This window comes from Mauremys reevesii, linkage group 2 (genome assembly GCF_016161935.1).
Source record: "Mauremys reevesii isolate NIE-2019 linkage group 2, ASM1616193v1, whole genome shotgun sequence".
In the NCBI taxonomy this organism is placed as follows: domain Eukaryota; kingdom Metazoa; phylum Chordata; order Testudines; family Geoemydidae; genus Mauremys; species Mauremys reevesii.
Window position 1 is genome coordinate 170,352,706 of NC_052624.1, and position 16,321 is coordinate 170,369,026.

Genomic DNA, 16,321 nt, shown 5'->3' on the forward strand with positions numbered 1-16,321 from the left:
ATGATCATCTCTAAAAAGAGTATAAGTGCCTTCCAATTCCAGCTATAATAATGAACAACGCTAATGGCAGCGTTTACATCTGGTTAACCAACACTTACCCATTGATACCATTAGAAGAAAACATGTTTGTTAAGTAAAATTTTTATTCATACTGTTGTGATTAAGCAGTGGTCATGGTCCATACCATTTATCTAAATCTCTTCACTGCTAGGTGTCCCAACTAAGTGAATTTATGAAGTCTATTTGTAGCATGTATAGGGTAGTTGTAATATGGTGATTAATTTATCAGGACATGATGTTTTTAGGGAGTAGTCAAAGTGATTTTGGACCACAGCTCAAATCTATGAACAAGCAGTTGTTCACAATAGTTGCCTGGGATCCTCGGGGCTATGGACAGTCCATTCCTCCAGCTCGAGATTTTCCTCCAGATTTCTTTGAAAGAGATGCAAGAGATGCTGTGGATCTGATGCAGGTAAATCTGCTCTGAGATAAAGTCTGGTTTTCCTTAATGATGGTGGGGAGGGGCATGTCAAAGAGTATATTTTTTACAGTAGTAATTGCTGATCTTAAATTATGCAAAAGTGCTTAAAATGGATGGAGATACATTCTGCTTGGGAAGCCTGTTTTTTCTTCCATCTTCCTTTTATCACACAGAAGATTTAGCCATGGAATTAATTATGTAAGTAAGCAGCACGTTCTTATTCCAGAATATTTTGCCCCAGAATGTTTGTATCTTTATAGTTGCATGAAGTCCAGGAAAACTATATATGAAAAACAAGACCTACGGTTAATAATTGTAGCTGACAAGTTCTTTAGTAGGTGATAGTTAAGACATTTCGCAAGAACCTAAGAGGTTTAGCATCTGATCCTGCAAACTAAACTGACACATTTCCATTGTAAGCAGGGGCGGCTCTAGGCACCAGCAAAACAAGCTGGTGCCTAGGGCGGCAAAATCTAGGGGGCGTCCTCTGCCGCCGGGGGGGCGGCAGGCTGGGCCGGCGGACCTGCCACAGTCCTGCCTGCGGGAGGTCCACCGGAGCCCCGGGACGACTGGACCTGCCGCAGTCATGCCTGCGGGAGGTCCGCCGGAGCCCCGGGACGACTGGACCTGCCGCAGGCATGACTGCGGAGGGGGCGCTCGTCCCGCGGCTCGGCTGGACCTCCCGCAGGCATGACTGCGCAGCTCAAGCGAGCCGCTGACCCGCGAACCGCCCGCAGCCGCGAAGGTCCAGCCGAGCCACGCGACCAGCGGTCCTCTGCAGTCATGCCTGGCGGTCCGCTGCTGCGCGGGCGGCGCCAAAATGAGCTGCCTGAAAAGCGTGAAAGCGCCCCTGCCCCCCCTGGAATTCCTGAAAAATCGTAAAAATTTAGTCATAGAATATACAATTCACAACAGAATATAATTTACAACACACAGTAACATGACTAGTCTGTCTCCTGTCTTTTCCTTTTTTTTGTGTTTTTGTTTTTAAAAAAAAAAAAGAATCAAAGTTGTTGGTGTTTTGTTGTTTTTTTTTGTTTTGTTTTTTTTAATGTAAAGGAAAAATAAACATAAAAGCATTACATACTACATTGGCAACTTGTAATATTGCATCCTAAATTTAAATTTTTTAGTTTCTGTGTTTATGTTAAGAATCCCGACAATGTAATATGTTCCAAAAACATCAGATAGGGTTTGGACAGCGAAGCTAATTATTTTAACAGCAGCAACTTTGCAGAACCATGGGAAATTGAAAATGCAGCCTTCCTAAAGTATGCTGAATAAGGAGATTAGTTGAACCAAAATAAGTCTGACAGGAAACACAGGAGAAATGTTTTTCCCTAGTCATGAAATCCAGCTGCCCCTTACTTTGCAGTATATGTAGATTAACATACAAAGCCAGTACCACTCTGGCCAACCAGAACAAAAATGCTATGATGAACAGGTGACAGGCTTCCAAATATGAAAGCTTGGAACTCCTCTTTTACTTGCTTCTCTTCAAACACTTAATGAATGCATGACAGAAAAAAGATGCTGTCCTTAAAACGAGTACGTACTCAGATGCTTTGTAGTCAATCTGATAGCAAGCAGGGCAGCATCCCATCCACATTTAATCAGTGCTAAAGTTAAGAGTATAATTGACTAGCGGTTTTGGCAACAGAAAACAGTGTAGCATATCTTCCGCTTTTGAAGATTTTTATGTTTATAAGTATATATATTAAAGGATTATTGAAATCTCATGTATGAATAGGCTTGGAAGGATTTTTTTTTTATTAAATGTCAAACATTGATTTCACTTTATACAAACTGATGAAAAAAATTATTTTCATCAATAGAAACTTACATATAGGCAAAGAAAAAATGCTGGTTGAGAACTTACTAGAGTTTGAATTAAGGCTGTTTACTTTGTATATTTTGACAATTTGTGTTTTAATGGCTATAAAACTTTATCTTTTTGAATATCAACATCCACTGTCATTAAATAATTGTCTGACCCCCACCCTATAATTTCCCATAACTGAAAATTTAAATTGATAAAAATAAAAAATGCTTAAAATAAAAATTATCCACTGAAATTATTTTAAAAAAAATCAAATTCTGCCAAGCCTCCTTATGAAGCATGGATTAACTTGTTTATACATTCTCACAAATACTGTATAATAGTACAGTAGCTAAAGAATCAGCCCTAGTAATGAAGAGTAAGCTTTCCAGAATAAGTGTGTCCACATGGGGAGCTAGGTATATCAGTTTAAATTCTCATCTTAGCTTATAGCAGTATAACTTTCCTGTGTGGACAAGCCTTCAGAAAAGACGGTTACTCACCGTTGTAACTGTTGTTCTTCGAGATGTGTTGCTCCTATCCATTCCAGTTAGGTGTGCGCGCCGTGCGTGCACGGCTCTTCGGAAGATTTTTACCCTAGCAACTCCGGAGGGTCGGCTGGGCGCCCCCTGGAGTGGCGCCGCTATAGCGCTAGATATATACCCCAGCCGACCCGTCCGCTCCTCAGTTCCTTCTTGCCGGCTACTCCGACAGTGGGGAAGGAGGGCGGGTCTGGAATGGATAGGAGCAACACATCTCGAAGAACAACAGTTAAAACGGTGAGTAACCATCTTTTCTTCTTCGAGTGATTGCTCCTATGCATTCCAGTTAGGTGATTCCCAAGCCTTATCTAGGCGGTGGGGTCGGAGTGAGACGTGGCAGAGTGTAAGACTGCTGAGCCGAAGGCTGCATCGTCTCTGGATTGTTGCACCAACGCGTAGTGGGAAGCGAAGGTGTGGACAGAAGACCAGGTGGCCGCTCTACAGATGTCCTGGATGGGGACATGGGCCAGGAAGGCGGCAGACGAGGCTTGCGCTCTTGTAGAGTGAGCGGTGAGGCGGCTAGCTGGCACACGAGCAAGCTCGTAACATGTCCGGATACAAGATGTTACCCAGAAGGAAATCCTCTGAGAGGAGACCGGCTTGCCTTTTATGCGATCAGCAACCGCTACGAATAGCTGGGGCGAACGCCGAAAGGGCTTCGTACGCTCTATGTAAAATGCGAGGGCCCTGCGGACGTCCAGGGTGTGAAGCTGTTGCTCACGACTTGAGGTGTGCGGCTTCGGGAAAAAGACCGGGAGGAAAATGTCCTGGTTTAAGTGGAAGGCCGACACCACCTTAGGGAGGAAGGCCGGGTGTGGTCAAAGCTGCACCTTGTCTCCGTGGAAGATGGTATACGGTGGACCAACCATTAGGGCACGAAGCTCGGAAACTCGTCTCGCTGAAGTTATAGCGACGAGGAAAGCCGTCTTCCATGACAGGTAGAGCAGGGAGCACGTGGCCAGGGGCTCAAAGGGGGCTCCCATAAGCTTGGCTAGAACTAGGTTCAAATCCCAGGACGAGGTAGGACGCCGCATCGGCGGGTACAAGCGATCTAGACCCTTAAGGACGCGGGAAACCATTTGGTTGGAAAAGATGGACCGTTCTCCTACAGCCGGTCGAAAGGCGGACACGGCGGCCAGGTGTACCTTCAAGGAGGAGACCGCGAGTCCTTGCTCCTTAAGGGACCAGAGGTAGTCCAGGATCGTAGGAATAGGGACCACGAAAGGATTAAGGCCTCTCTGATCGCACCAGAGTGCGAAACGCTTCCATTTCACGAGGTAGGTTGAGCGAGTGGAAGGCTTCCTGCTTTCCAGCAGGACTTGCTGCACCGCCGCCGAACAGTCACGCTCCGCGTGGGTCAACCACGCAGGTACCAAGCTGTAAGATGGAGGGACTGTAGGTCCGGGTGGCGGAGCCTGTCGAAGTCCTGCGTTATCAGGTCCGGCCATAATGGGAGGGGAATGGGATCCCGTATGGAGAGCTCGAGCAGCAAAGTGTACCAGTGCTGCCTCGGCCAGGCCGGAGCGACAAGTATGAGGCAAGCCCTGTCCCTCTGAAGCTTGAGTAGCACCCGGTGTACGAGTGGGAACGGAGGGAAGGCATATAGTAGGTGATCCGTCCAGGAGCAGAGGAATGCGTCTGACAGGGAGTCTCGGGAGCGACCCTGGTAAGAACAGAACTGGTGGCACTTCCTGTTCTCTTTGGAGGCAAACAGGTCTATCTGGGGAAACCCCCACCTTCGGAAAATTGTGTGCACCACATCTGGACGAAGGGACCACTCGTGGGAGAGGAACGACCGGCTGAGATGGTCGGCCAGCGTGTTCTGCACTCCTGGAAGAAAGGACGCTACCAGGTGAATCGAGTGGGGAATGCAGAAGTCCCAAAGGAGCATCGCTTCCGTGCAAAGCAGGGAGGAGCGGGCCCCGCCCTGCTTGTTGACATAAAACATCGCCGTCGTGTTGTCCGTGAACACCGCCACACAGCGCCCTTGAAGATGGGTGTGGAAGGTTTGACACGCGAGGCGGATCGCCCGCAGCTCCCTGACATTGATATGTAGGGAGAGCTCTCGGGGCGACCAGAGCCCCTGGGTGTGTAGGTCGCCGAGGTGTGCCCCCCACCCCAACTCCGAGGCATCCGTGGTCAGGGTGACGGATGGGCGAGGAGGGCGGAATGGGACTCCAGCACACACGACCTCTGGGTCCAGCCACCAGGTGAGTGAATTGAGGGTCGGTTTCGTGACCGTGACTACCATGTCTATGGGGTCGCGGTGCGGCCGGTACACCGACGCAAGCCAAGTTTGAAATGGGCGAAGGCGCAGCCTCGCGTACGCAGTCACGAACGTGCATGATGCCATGTGGCTCAGGAGGCAGAGGCAGGATCGCACCGTTGTTGAGGGAAAGGATTGTAGGTCTCAGACGAAGGAGACCATCGCCTGGTGCCGAGGTCGAGGGAGGCAGGCCCTGGCCAAATTGGAATCCAGGACCACTCCGATTAGCTCCATCACAGAGAGTGGAATTTAAGTGGACTTCTCGGCGTTTATCAAAAGTCCTAGGCGCTGAAACAGGGCTAGGATCTCGGCCATTTGACTTGCTACCATTTGGCGGGATGGCCCGCGGATGAGCCAGTCGTCGAGATACGGGTACACGTGCATGCGACGACGGCGGAGGGCTGCGGCAACCACTGCCATGCACTTGGTGAATACCCACGGCGCCGTGGAGAGGCCGAAAGGTAGCACCGCAAACTGGTAGTGCACGTTGCTGACTATGAACCGCAGGTAGCGTCGATGGGGAGGGTAAATCGCGATATGGAAGTACGCGTCCTTCATATCGAGGGCGGCAAACCAGTCTCCCGGATCCAGGGAAGGAATGATGGTCCCCAGGGTTACCATGCGAAACTTGAGCTTGAGGAGGTATCTGTTGAGCTCTCGGAGGTCTAGTATAGGTCGTAGACCTCCCTTCGCCTTGGGGATTAGGAAATATCGGGAATAAAATCCCCGGCCTCGCATGTCGGTCGGCACCTCCTCTATGGCACCCAAACTCAGCAGAGACTCGACCTCTTGCAAGAGGAATTGCTCGTGAGAGGGGTCCCTGAAGAGGGACGGGGAAGGTGGGTGGGAGGGAGGGGGCGAAACAAACTGAAGGCGGTAACCAGACTCTACCGTGCACAGTACCCAGTTGTCCCTTGTTATCTGGGACCACGCCGGGAGGAAGTGGGACAGACGGTTGAAAAATAACGGGGAAGGATCCGGGGAAGGATCCAGTGAAGAGACTGATGGGCCGTCCTCGGGCGTCCCATCAAAAGGCAGACTTAGGCCCCTGAGGGGCTTTGGAGGGCGCTTGGGACTGGTTTCCCCGGTTGCCCGACAGTCTCCGGCGGTTCACGCTGCCTCTGCGCGGATTATCAGGCCGTGGCCTGGCCTGATTAAACCGGCGGTACAGCTGCTGCCGGAAGGACCTCCGCTGGGTAGCTGGCATGTGCATGCCCAGGGTGCGGATGGCAACCCGGCCATCTTTAAGAGTCTGAATTCTCGAGTCTGTTTTTTCCGAGAAGAGGCCCTTGGTATCGAAGGCAGGTCCTGCAGAGTGTACTGGACCTCGGGCGGCAAGGTGGAAGACTGCAGCCAGGAGATTCTTCTCATAGTCACTCCCGAGGCCAAAGTTCTGGCTCCTGAGTCTGCCGAGTCTAGAGAGGCCTGGAGGGAGAACCGGGAGGCTTTCTTGCCCTCCTCAATAAGGGCTGAGAATTCCGGTCTGGAGGCTGCTGGTATCAGCTCCGTAAATTTAGAAAGGGACACCAAGGTGTCGTAGGTGTAGCGACCAAGGAGAGCCAGCTGATTGGCAATCCGTAGCTGGAGGCCACCGGCCGAATAGACCTTCCGGCCCAACAGGTCCATCCTTCGCGCATCCTTGGATTTTGGTGCCGGAGCGGGTTGCCCATGTCGCTCCCGGTCATTCACGGACTGTACTACTAGGGAGTCCGGAGTTGGATGTGTGTACAAATACTCGTACCCGCTGGGGGGAACCGAGTATTTCCGTTCCACCCCTCGAGCGGTGGGAGGGATGGACGCCGGCGACTGCCAGATCGTATTGGCATTCTTTTGAATGGTCCGGATAAAGGGCAGGGCCACTCGCAGTGGAGCCTCAGCCCCAAGGACTCTGGTCACCGGGTCATCGTCCTCAGCGACTTCCTCGACAGGGAGGTCAATGGCCTGTGCCACCCGTCGAAGCAGGTCTTGGTGGGCCCGCAGGTCAATTGGTGGGGGGTCCGATGTCGATGCCCCCGCCACCGCCTCATCCGGTGAGGAAGACGAGGATAGGCCCTGGCCCATGGCTTCTGGAGGTGGTTCGTCCATGAGGTGCGAAGCCTCCGCATCTACGGGATGCTCTGCCGCTACAGGTGGTGGTGGAGCCTCAACCGGCGGCGATGGAGGAGGCCTGCTGACCGTGGCGTCCGGCACCCTATGGTCGGAGGTCCTGGGTCGCTGAAGTAAGGGGACCCCTTGAGCCTCATGATAGGCCCAGGGGGTCCAGAAGCCCCACTGCTGCGGACCATGGTCCTGCCCTTGGGGGTCGGACCGGAGATCATCACCGCTGCCCGCTTGAGAGGCGACCGAAGGTTGGCGGGAAGGCCACGGGGGGGCAGAGGCGCTCAGGGACTGCGCCGTCGATGCCGCCGGTCTGTCCCTGTACCATGCCGGGGAGCGGTGCCGGGGAGCGGTGCCGGTCGTCGTGGTGCCGGGAGCGAGAGCGGGACCATCGATCGTGCGGGTACCGGGAGGTCGACCGCGATCTCGACCGACGTCGGCGGGAGCGGCTGCGTGATGACCGGTACCGGGAGCGGTACCGGGATCCGGACCTTCTTCGGTACCGACGGTCGTGAGACCGGTACCGGGATCGTCTCCGGGAGTGCGACCGGTACCGCGATGTGGAACGGTACCGGGACTGCGACCGGCGCCGAGATGGAGAACGGTACCGGGAATGTGACCAGTGCCGGGATCTGGATCGGCAAGAAGGCGACCGTCTCCGTGATCGGGACCGGGAGTGGGAACGTCTTCTGTCTCGTCCATCAGGGGAAGGAGGCCTCATGATGGCCGGTTTGCCCACTGACTTCACAGCCCGCACCGGCGGCGCCAGGGGCTGGAGACACGGTACCTCTGAGAGCTCTATCAGCTCTCTCGCCGTCGAGAATGTCTCTGGCGTCGACGGGAGAGGCAGCTCGACTGCGGTTTGCACCGGGGAGCAGGGCGGTACCGGACTCGACGGCTCTTGTGGCGCCAGAGTCGACGGTACTGTGCATGGTCTGTGCACCACCACAGTTGGTGCCGGAGGTGGCTGGGTGAGCGGTCCCGGTGCAGGAGGCTTGGAGGCCGTCTGCGCCGTCTTGTGCTTCCTCGCCGGAGAAAGGGACCGGTGCCGGGGTGCCGGTGCCGGCTGTAGCTTTTTAAGAGTCTCGGCACCGGACCGGCTCGGGACCGCTGGTGCGCTTCGCACTGAGGAGGACTGTTGAGCCGCCGGGTTCGGCACCGTAGGGCTAAGTGCCGATTCCATTAAGAGCTGCCTTAGCCTAAAGTCTCTCTCTTTTTTAGTCTGCGGCTTAAATGACTTGCAAATTGGGCACTTATCTGCTCGATGGGACTCTCCGAGGCAGCGCAGGCAGGAGTCGTGAGGGTCACTAATCGGCATGTGCCACTGGCAAGCCGAACAGGGCTTGAACCCCGGTGCCTTGGGCATGAGCCCGCACCGTTTCGGGAAAAAGAGGGGCTAGCCCCCCTAATTCCCCTTAATTCACTAACTAACTAACTTATTTAACTATTTTAACTAACTATATACAATAGAACCAGAGATACGCTAGGGATGTGGAGGTCAAGAGAGCACCCCACTGTTCCAACGGCCGTCACGGGCGGGAAGAAGGAACTGAGGAGCGGACGGGTCGGCTGGGGTATATATCTAGTGCTATAGCGGCGCCACTCCAGGGGGCGCCCAGCCGACCCTCCGGAGTTGCTAGGGTAAAAATCTTCCAAAGAGCCGTGCACGCACGGCGCGCACACCTAACTGGAATGCATAGCAGCAATCACTCGACGAAGAACTACTGGCTTTCTACAGACTGATATTGACTACACTACAAATCCTTTGCCATATAGTGGTTTAGCTATGCTAACAGAGCCCCCTTGTGGAGATGCAGTGTAAGCCAACAGACAGAGTTGTGCTGGCATAGCTACACCATCGCCCCAAATGACATTAGCTATGCCAACAGAAGCATTCTTCTGCCAGCATAGTTGTGTCCAACCTGGGGGTTTTTCAGGCATAGGGTATGGCTACACTGGCGAGTTGCAGCGCTGGTAGTTTGCAGCGCTGGTCGTCCAGCTGTGCAGGGCCAGCGCTGCAGTGTGGCCACATTTGCAGCATTTGCAGCGCTGTACTGAGAGGTGCATTGTGGGCAGCTATCCCACAGAGCACCTCGTCCCGTTTTGGCGCTGAGTATTGTGGGAAGGGGAAGGAAATGTGTGGGTCATTCCGCTTCCTGTTCCAACGCCCCGTGGTGCATCGCTTCACTTCCCAGCAGTCACAGTTTCGCCGTCCACGTTTCTTGCCATTGTGAGTGCAGCACGCTTTCAGTGTGTGAAATGGAGCCTGAGCTGCTGAGGAATTTGCTGATGACTGTCGCCAGCACATCACGTTTGGCAGTTGAGCTATTCCTTCAGCTCCAAAGTGACAGTGAGGAGTCCGATGATGATATGGATTTGCCTAATGCGGGTGACATGAAATTGCTTGTGGCGGTAACGGAAATGCTCAGCACCGTGGAACGCCGCTTTTGGGCTCGTGAAACAAGCAGTGAGTGGTGGGATCACATTGTCATGGAAGTCTGGGATGATGAGCAGTGGCTGCAGAACTTTCGTATGAGAAAAGCCACTTTCATGGGACTGTGTGCTGAGCTCGCCCCCACCCTGCGGCGCAAGGACACAAGATTGAGAGCTGCCCTGACGGTGGAAAAGCGGGTGGCTATTGCAATCTGGAAGCTGGCAACTCCAGACAGCTACCGGTCGGTCGGGAACCAGTTTGGAGTGGGAAAGTCGACCGTTGGAATCGTGTTGATGCAAGTTTGCAGGGCCATTAATCGCATCCTGCTAAGGAGAACCGTGACTGTGGGGAACGTGCAGGACATTGTGGATGGCTTTGCAGAAATGGGTTTCCCTAACTGTGGAGGGGCAATAGATGGGACGCATATTCCTATTCTGGCACCACCCCACCTAGGCTACGAGTACATTAATCGCAAGGGCTATTTCTCTATGGTTCTCCAGGCGCTTGTGGATCACCGTGGGCGTTTCATTGACATTTACACAGGCTGGCCTGGAAAAGTGCATGATGCACGCATCTTTCGGAACAGTGGCCTGTTCAGGAAGATGCAGGAAGGGACATTTTTCCCAGACCGAAAGATCACAGTAGGGGACGTTGAAATGCCCATTGTGATCCTTGGGGACCCCGCTTACCCATTAATGCCTTGGCTCATGAAACCCTATACAGGGAAGCTGGACAGGAGCCAGGACCGTTTCAAATACAGGCTGAGCCGATTCCGATGCCGAATGACTGTGGAGTGTGCTTTCGGCCGTTTAAAGGGGCGCTGGTGGGCGCTTTATGGGAAGCTAGACTTGGGGGAAAGCAGCATCCCTGCGGTTATATCCGCGTGCTGTACCCTCCATAATATTTGTGAAGGGAAGGGTGAAACATTCAGCCAGGCATGGACCAATGAGGTGCAAGTCCTGGAGGCTGAATTTGCACAGCCAGACAGCAGGGCTACTCGAGACGCCCACCACAGGGCAACAAGGATTAGGGATGCCTTGAGGGAGGAATTTGAGGCTGAAAGCCAACAGTAATGTTTTTTGCCTTGACCAGGAGTGACGTGCACTGGTTACAGTGCTTTTAAGTGCCTGTGTTTTCCTTGGGGTTTGTCATCTTTCACTTTATGCAATAATAAAAACTGTTTCATAATCAAAGAAATCATTTATTTAAAAAAAAGGAAGTAAACGGGCAGGGGGGTTGGTTGTTGAACTGTACATTCATAGTTTTGCATATGTACTGCCAGGAGTGCTGTTCACCTCAGGATTGTACTGTTGCATGGTGATGGGGGTTGAGTGCAGAGGGTAAGAGTCGTAGTTCTCTGGGCTCATAGGTGACCGTACAGGTGTCGGGGGCAGCTGGTGATGGTGTAGGTAAGAACCTGGATGCTGGGGAACGGGACTTGGAGCTGACATTGGTGCATAGGGGAAAGAGGTTTGGGAGGGTGGGGGTTTGGCACGGTAGTGCTCTGCCTGCATTGCTACCAGTGAATGCATACAGTCTGTTTGGCGCGCCATGAGGTTTATAAGCTGCCTCGTGGTTTTCTTCAGCGTCAACGCCTTTCTCCTGCTTTCTGTTTCCTTCCAGTGCTGCATCTTTTCTCTCCATTCCTGCACAGTTTTATTCTCTGTTGCACACTGGTTCATAACTGCCTTCACCAAATCTTCCTTGCTTTTGTTAGGCTTCCTTCTGAGGTTTTGAAGCTTTCTTTCAGTCACTGATAAGACCGGCCCAGGACTAGTCAAGGTCACTATAAAAATACAGCAAATGATACATTTTAAGAGAGCCTGCATTGTGTATAATCTGAAGTTAGTTTCAAGTCTCACACTGTAGCATTCCTCAGACATTTCAAACACAGCTAGAGAATTCACAGCCTCCCAGAAATGGTAATGGTAATTAACCCTGGGGTTCCTGCCGCGGTTTGCCTGGGCAGGGTGCTTTTTGCTTCATGGGTACACTGCCTGTTTTTGGGCTTTGTTAAAGGCAGGAAGCAAGCAGCAGTTGGGAGACCTGCACTGAAACACTCCCTCCATTTCCCACAGGAGTTAATACTTGAAGATATCTCCCTGCTGCGGGTTGCCAAAGAAGCAAGGGAGGGTCTCCTACAACAATGCGGATTCCGCCCTGGCCCCTATGCAGCTTGCCTGTGTGCAGCCATGGTTCCCCCGCCCCTCCTGGAACAGTGGCGCGGACGCGTTAGCCTGACTGGGACAAGGGACCACACTGGCTCTCCCTTTAAACTTGGTCACGCGAATTGCCTATGCTCTTGCAGAAACTTTTGAAGAGATTACAGAGGCAGATTACCGCAACGTGATAGACCACATCAATGGGATATTCCATGTCTAGGCATGCAGCCATACCACCCCCCCTCCTCTCCCAAAACCTTTGCATTGCAATAAAAGCTGCTTACCTGGGACCTGCTCCTGTGATTCTTCTGCACCAGTTCCAGGGGCTGCGACTGGCTAGCTTCCTCCTGGCTTGAGAAGAGCTCCTGACTGCATGCCTCCTGGGTGTCTTCCCCCACCACAGTAGCCTCACTGTCTGCCTCCCCCTCCCCCTCCTCTACCGGCTCTGAACTGTCCATCGTGGTCCTTGGATTTACAGAGGGGTCACCCCCATAAGTCGCATCCAGCTCCTTGTAAAACCGGCAGGTCGTGGGGGCAGCGCCAGATCTGCGGTTCCCCTCGTGTGCTTTGCAATAGGCACTCCGCAGCTCCTTTACTTTAACCCTGCACTGCAGCGCGTCACGCTCATGGCCCCTTTCCAGCATGGCTCTTGATACCTGGGCAAAGGTATCATAATTCTTACGGCTAGAGCGCAGCTGTGCCTGCACAGATTCCTCCCCCCAAACACTGATGAGGTCCATCAGCTCGCCATTGCTCCATGCTGGGGCTCGTTTGCCACGTGGAGGCATGGTCACCTGTAAAGATTCACTGATTGCACTCCACACCTGGCTGAGCAAACAGGAAGGGGATTTTTAAAATTCCCGGGGCATTTAAAGGACGGGTCACCTGAGGCCAGGGCAGTAGAGTCTGACCTGATGAGCAGAGTGGCTGAACAGGCATTCTGGGATACATCCTTATACCCTGGAGGCCAATCACAGCGCTGGTGTGTGGCCACACTTGATGACCAGCGCTGCAGCACCAGCGCTGGAATCCTTATTCCCCATGCTGAGTGAGGTGTACGGCCAGCGCTGCAGCCAGGGAGTTGCAGCGCTGGAAGTGCCCTGCAGGTGTGGCCACTTACTAATTGCAGCGCTGGTGGAGGCTTTCCAGCGCTGCAAATCGCCAGTGTAGCCATACCCATAGATTTGTGAGCTAGGGGTTGTGATATTTGTCCACACTCCTAGCTGTTATAGTTAGGCTGGCAAAACTTTGTAGTGTAGACTAAACCTCTAGAATCTGTCTCTGTTAGACTTGGTTCATATTTTTTGAAATTTTCTTCTCAACTCACTGCTATAAGTTTTTCTTAATAAAATGAAAGTTGAGATTCTGAAGAAACAATAACAGCTTAAGACAGGTGTCAGTACTTTATATTACCATCTACCATCTGAATTAGATCCCTTTTTGAAATAAAAACCTCTTTATAAACACTACTAGCAGAATTTAATATGGAAAAAGAACATTTTAAGCCTGCTTCACTGCATCCTGCTCCAATGCCTACCACTACATCCAACAAAGACCAATGAGCACATTAGCATTGCACCTAAAATTTTCAGCAGTGAGATTGTTAATATTGATATTTAAAACCTTCTGATACTTCAATTTTAACATCCCATTGAGCCAAATGGGATTAGTTCACACGTCTCTGAATTATTGTTTCAGGCTGACTGCAGACTCCCTTGTGTTGATTTACATTTGACTCAAATGAAAGCTTATGCTATATAGCAACTTAATTGTAGATTGTTTTAATGTCATACCGTACATGGCCATACTACGTATGGGGCCCTGGACAGAGGTAATTTTAAGTGAAATGCAGTCATACTACAGGACCAGAGCCAGCACAAGATAGCCTACAGAAACAGGGAGCCATAACTGGCTCCCTGATTGTCCCCGCCACCCTCTCACCCTCCTCCTGCTGTTAGTGGATCTTGGTGCAGCAGAGAATGTGACCTAGAATCTACCAAGTCCTAGGGGGGAGTACAAAGGATGAATTAAGGTATTTTTGGGATACAATCTTGCTCCCTTAGGGCAGGTCTACACTATGGGGAAAAATCGATATAAAATACGCAACTTCAGCTATGTGAATAACGTAGCTGAAGTCAAAGTATCTGATATCGAATTACTTACCATCCTCACGGCGCGGGATCGACGTCCGCGGCTCCCCATGTCGACTCCGCTACCGCCGTTCGCGTTGGTGGAGTTACGGAGTCGACATGAGCGCGTTCGGGGATCGATATATCGCGTCTAGATGAGACGCGATATATCAATCCCCGAGAAATCGATTGCTACCCGCCGATACGGCGGGTAGTGAAGACGTACCCTTAGGAGAAGGCAGTCATTTCAACATAAACATTTTTAATTGAAACTCATCATGAAGTAGTATTTAAAGTATACTGCTATTTGACCTGTTCTTGGTTATTTCAGATCAAGTTTTCCAAGTAGCTTCAATCCAGCTTCACATTTAACACATGCCAAAACCATGCCTCTAAGCACACAAAAAGGTGGATTTGTACCAAACTGCTTAGATATTGAAGTACTCAGATTTTGGGTGACCACATCTGCAGGAGCTAACTTGTGGTTACTTTTAAAAACTTGAACCCTCTAAGCCTAGTTTTCAGTGGTGAAATGCACCCTCAGCTACTTACATTGACCCTAGCTCGTATTTGGAGTGCTCAGCACCTCATAAAATCAGACCCTAGCTGTTTCATGTTGGACACCCAAAATTTGAAGCATTCTAAATTAGTGGATGCTTTTAAAAAGTTTGGCCAGTGTAGGTAGCTCGCACAGATGTACACTCTCTAAAACCCACAATAGATATTTAACAACAAGTGTCAGCAAGCCAGCTCTTGTTTTCCCAGATTTTATTAACCTTTATATTTTTTTAAGACTCTTTAGTAACTGCTTCTCAGGGCTTGTCTACACTTAAAATGCTACAGTGTAGACACTACCTATGCCAATCCCCTTGCTATTGGTAATCCATTCCCCGAGAGGCAGTAACGAAGTTGTTCTTCCCTCTGTCTACTGCTGTCTAAACTGGGGACTAGCTCAGTACAGCTACCTCTCTCAGGTGTGTGGATTTTTCTCACCCGAGAGAAGTACTATACCGATGTAAAATCTTAGTGTAGACCAGGGCGCAGTCTCTTCTAAGATGCAGTCACCCACTGCCATACAGATTCTTCAGATCTACAGGAAGACAATCCAAGAACCTAGCAGCATCACACTTTTACTTTATATAGTTTTTTTAAGTGCTGCCTGATTTAATGTAAAATCTACTGTCAATATAATTAGCCTTTGCTTCATTAAATAGCCCAAACCATAGTGGGGGAAAATATAATTTCTAGATATTTGAACTTGTCCCTAAGTCTTCCACCATTCAACAAAGGAGGCTGTATTTGTATTTTTAGTTGTGTGTGTTAGTTGTAATTTAACTAACTTCAACCAAAATCTCAAGGTTATTTGTTTTCAAGAAACATTTGACTGTAGGTAGATACAACCGTTTAGTAATGAAGGCCCATGATTTTTACTGTAATTTTCTCACACCAATCAAGGCACTGAAGTTTAAGAACTTCTCTATGCTGGGATGGAGTGATGGTGGGATTACAGCTCTGATAGCAGCTGCAAAATATCCAACCCTCATCCACAAGTTAGTTGTTTGGGGAGCAAATGCTGTTGTTACTCAGGAGGATCTGAAGCTTTACAATGGTAAGTATTAATTGCGTGAATGGAGAAACGTCTGATGACAAATAACTGAGTCTCTTCCTGTATCATACTAAGGTCTCTTCAGTTATCTTTGTATTGATCCTTTAAAGTAATTACAAACATGTAACAAGTTAAACGAAATAATGCAGATCACAAAATTCCCTATTTTAGTAAATACAGGAATAGATTAAAAATTTTAGTGAGACATTCCCCCCCCCCAAAAAAAAAAACCCACACCACACACCTTAGGTGCAATCAGACAGAATAAGGAAAAAAACTTTCTTTAGGAACAACAGCAAAACTCTTTAAAAGTGTGTAATATCTAGTACTCTAGCAGATAATGAGCAAGAACTCCCCCCCCCCCCAAGGTCAGAATACACAATCAGAAAATGACAAAGTTCATTTATGTGCAGGAAAAAATGACACTTTAATTCCCTTGAAATTCTTTGCTCTATTGACAAAAAACACTTTGTAAAGTAAAGAGACCCCGGATTTCTGATTTCTGGCTAACTGCAATTTTTCTAGCACAATAAAAAAGGCTGAAAAACCTAAAGAAATAAACTTAACATGCAGAAAAAAGAAAAAAAAGCTGATTTCAGTGACCTGAGAAATGTCAGGGGAAATTATTTCTTCTAGAAATTGCATATTGCTGTTTATTGAAAATTATTCATAATTTGCTTTGTATCCAAATTTGATGCGGTTCTGATTACCAAAGTCCAATGAGTAGACAGAGCCTAGTTTAGAATCAAGGGCACATTTCTCCAGGTATATAGAAAAATCTCTTC

General features: G+C 50.1%; 1 protein-coding gene across 1 annotated transcript in view; it reads left to right on the forward strand.

The window, feature by feature from the left end:
- BPHL (biphenyl hydrolase like) overlaps positions 1 to 16,321 on the forward strand; it is a 33,894-nt gene that overhangs the window by 8,813 nt on the left and 8,760 nt on the right. Inside the window, exons 3-4 of the mRNA XM_039521401.1 lie at positions 306 to 472; positions 15,386 to 15,539. Of these exons, the coding sequence (XP_039377335.1) occupies positions 306 to 472; positions 15,386 to 15,539 (321 nt within the window). The remainder of the gene's footprint in view (positions 1 to 305; positions 473 to 15,385; positions 15,540 to 16,321) is intronic.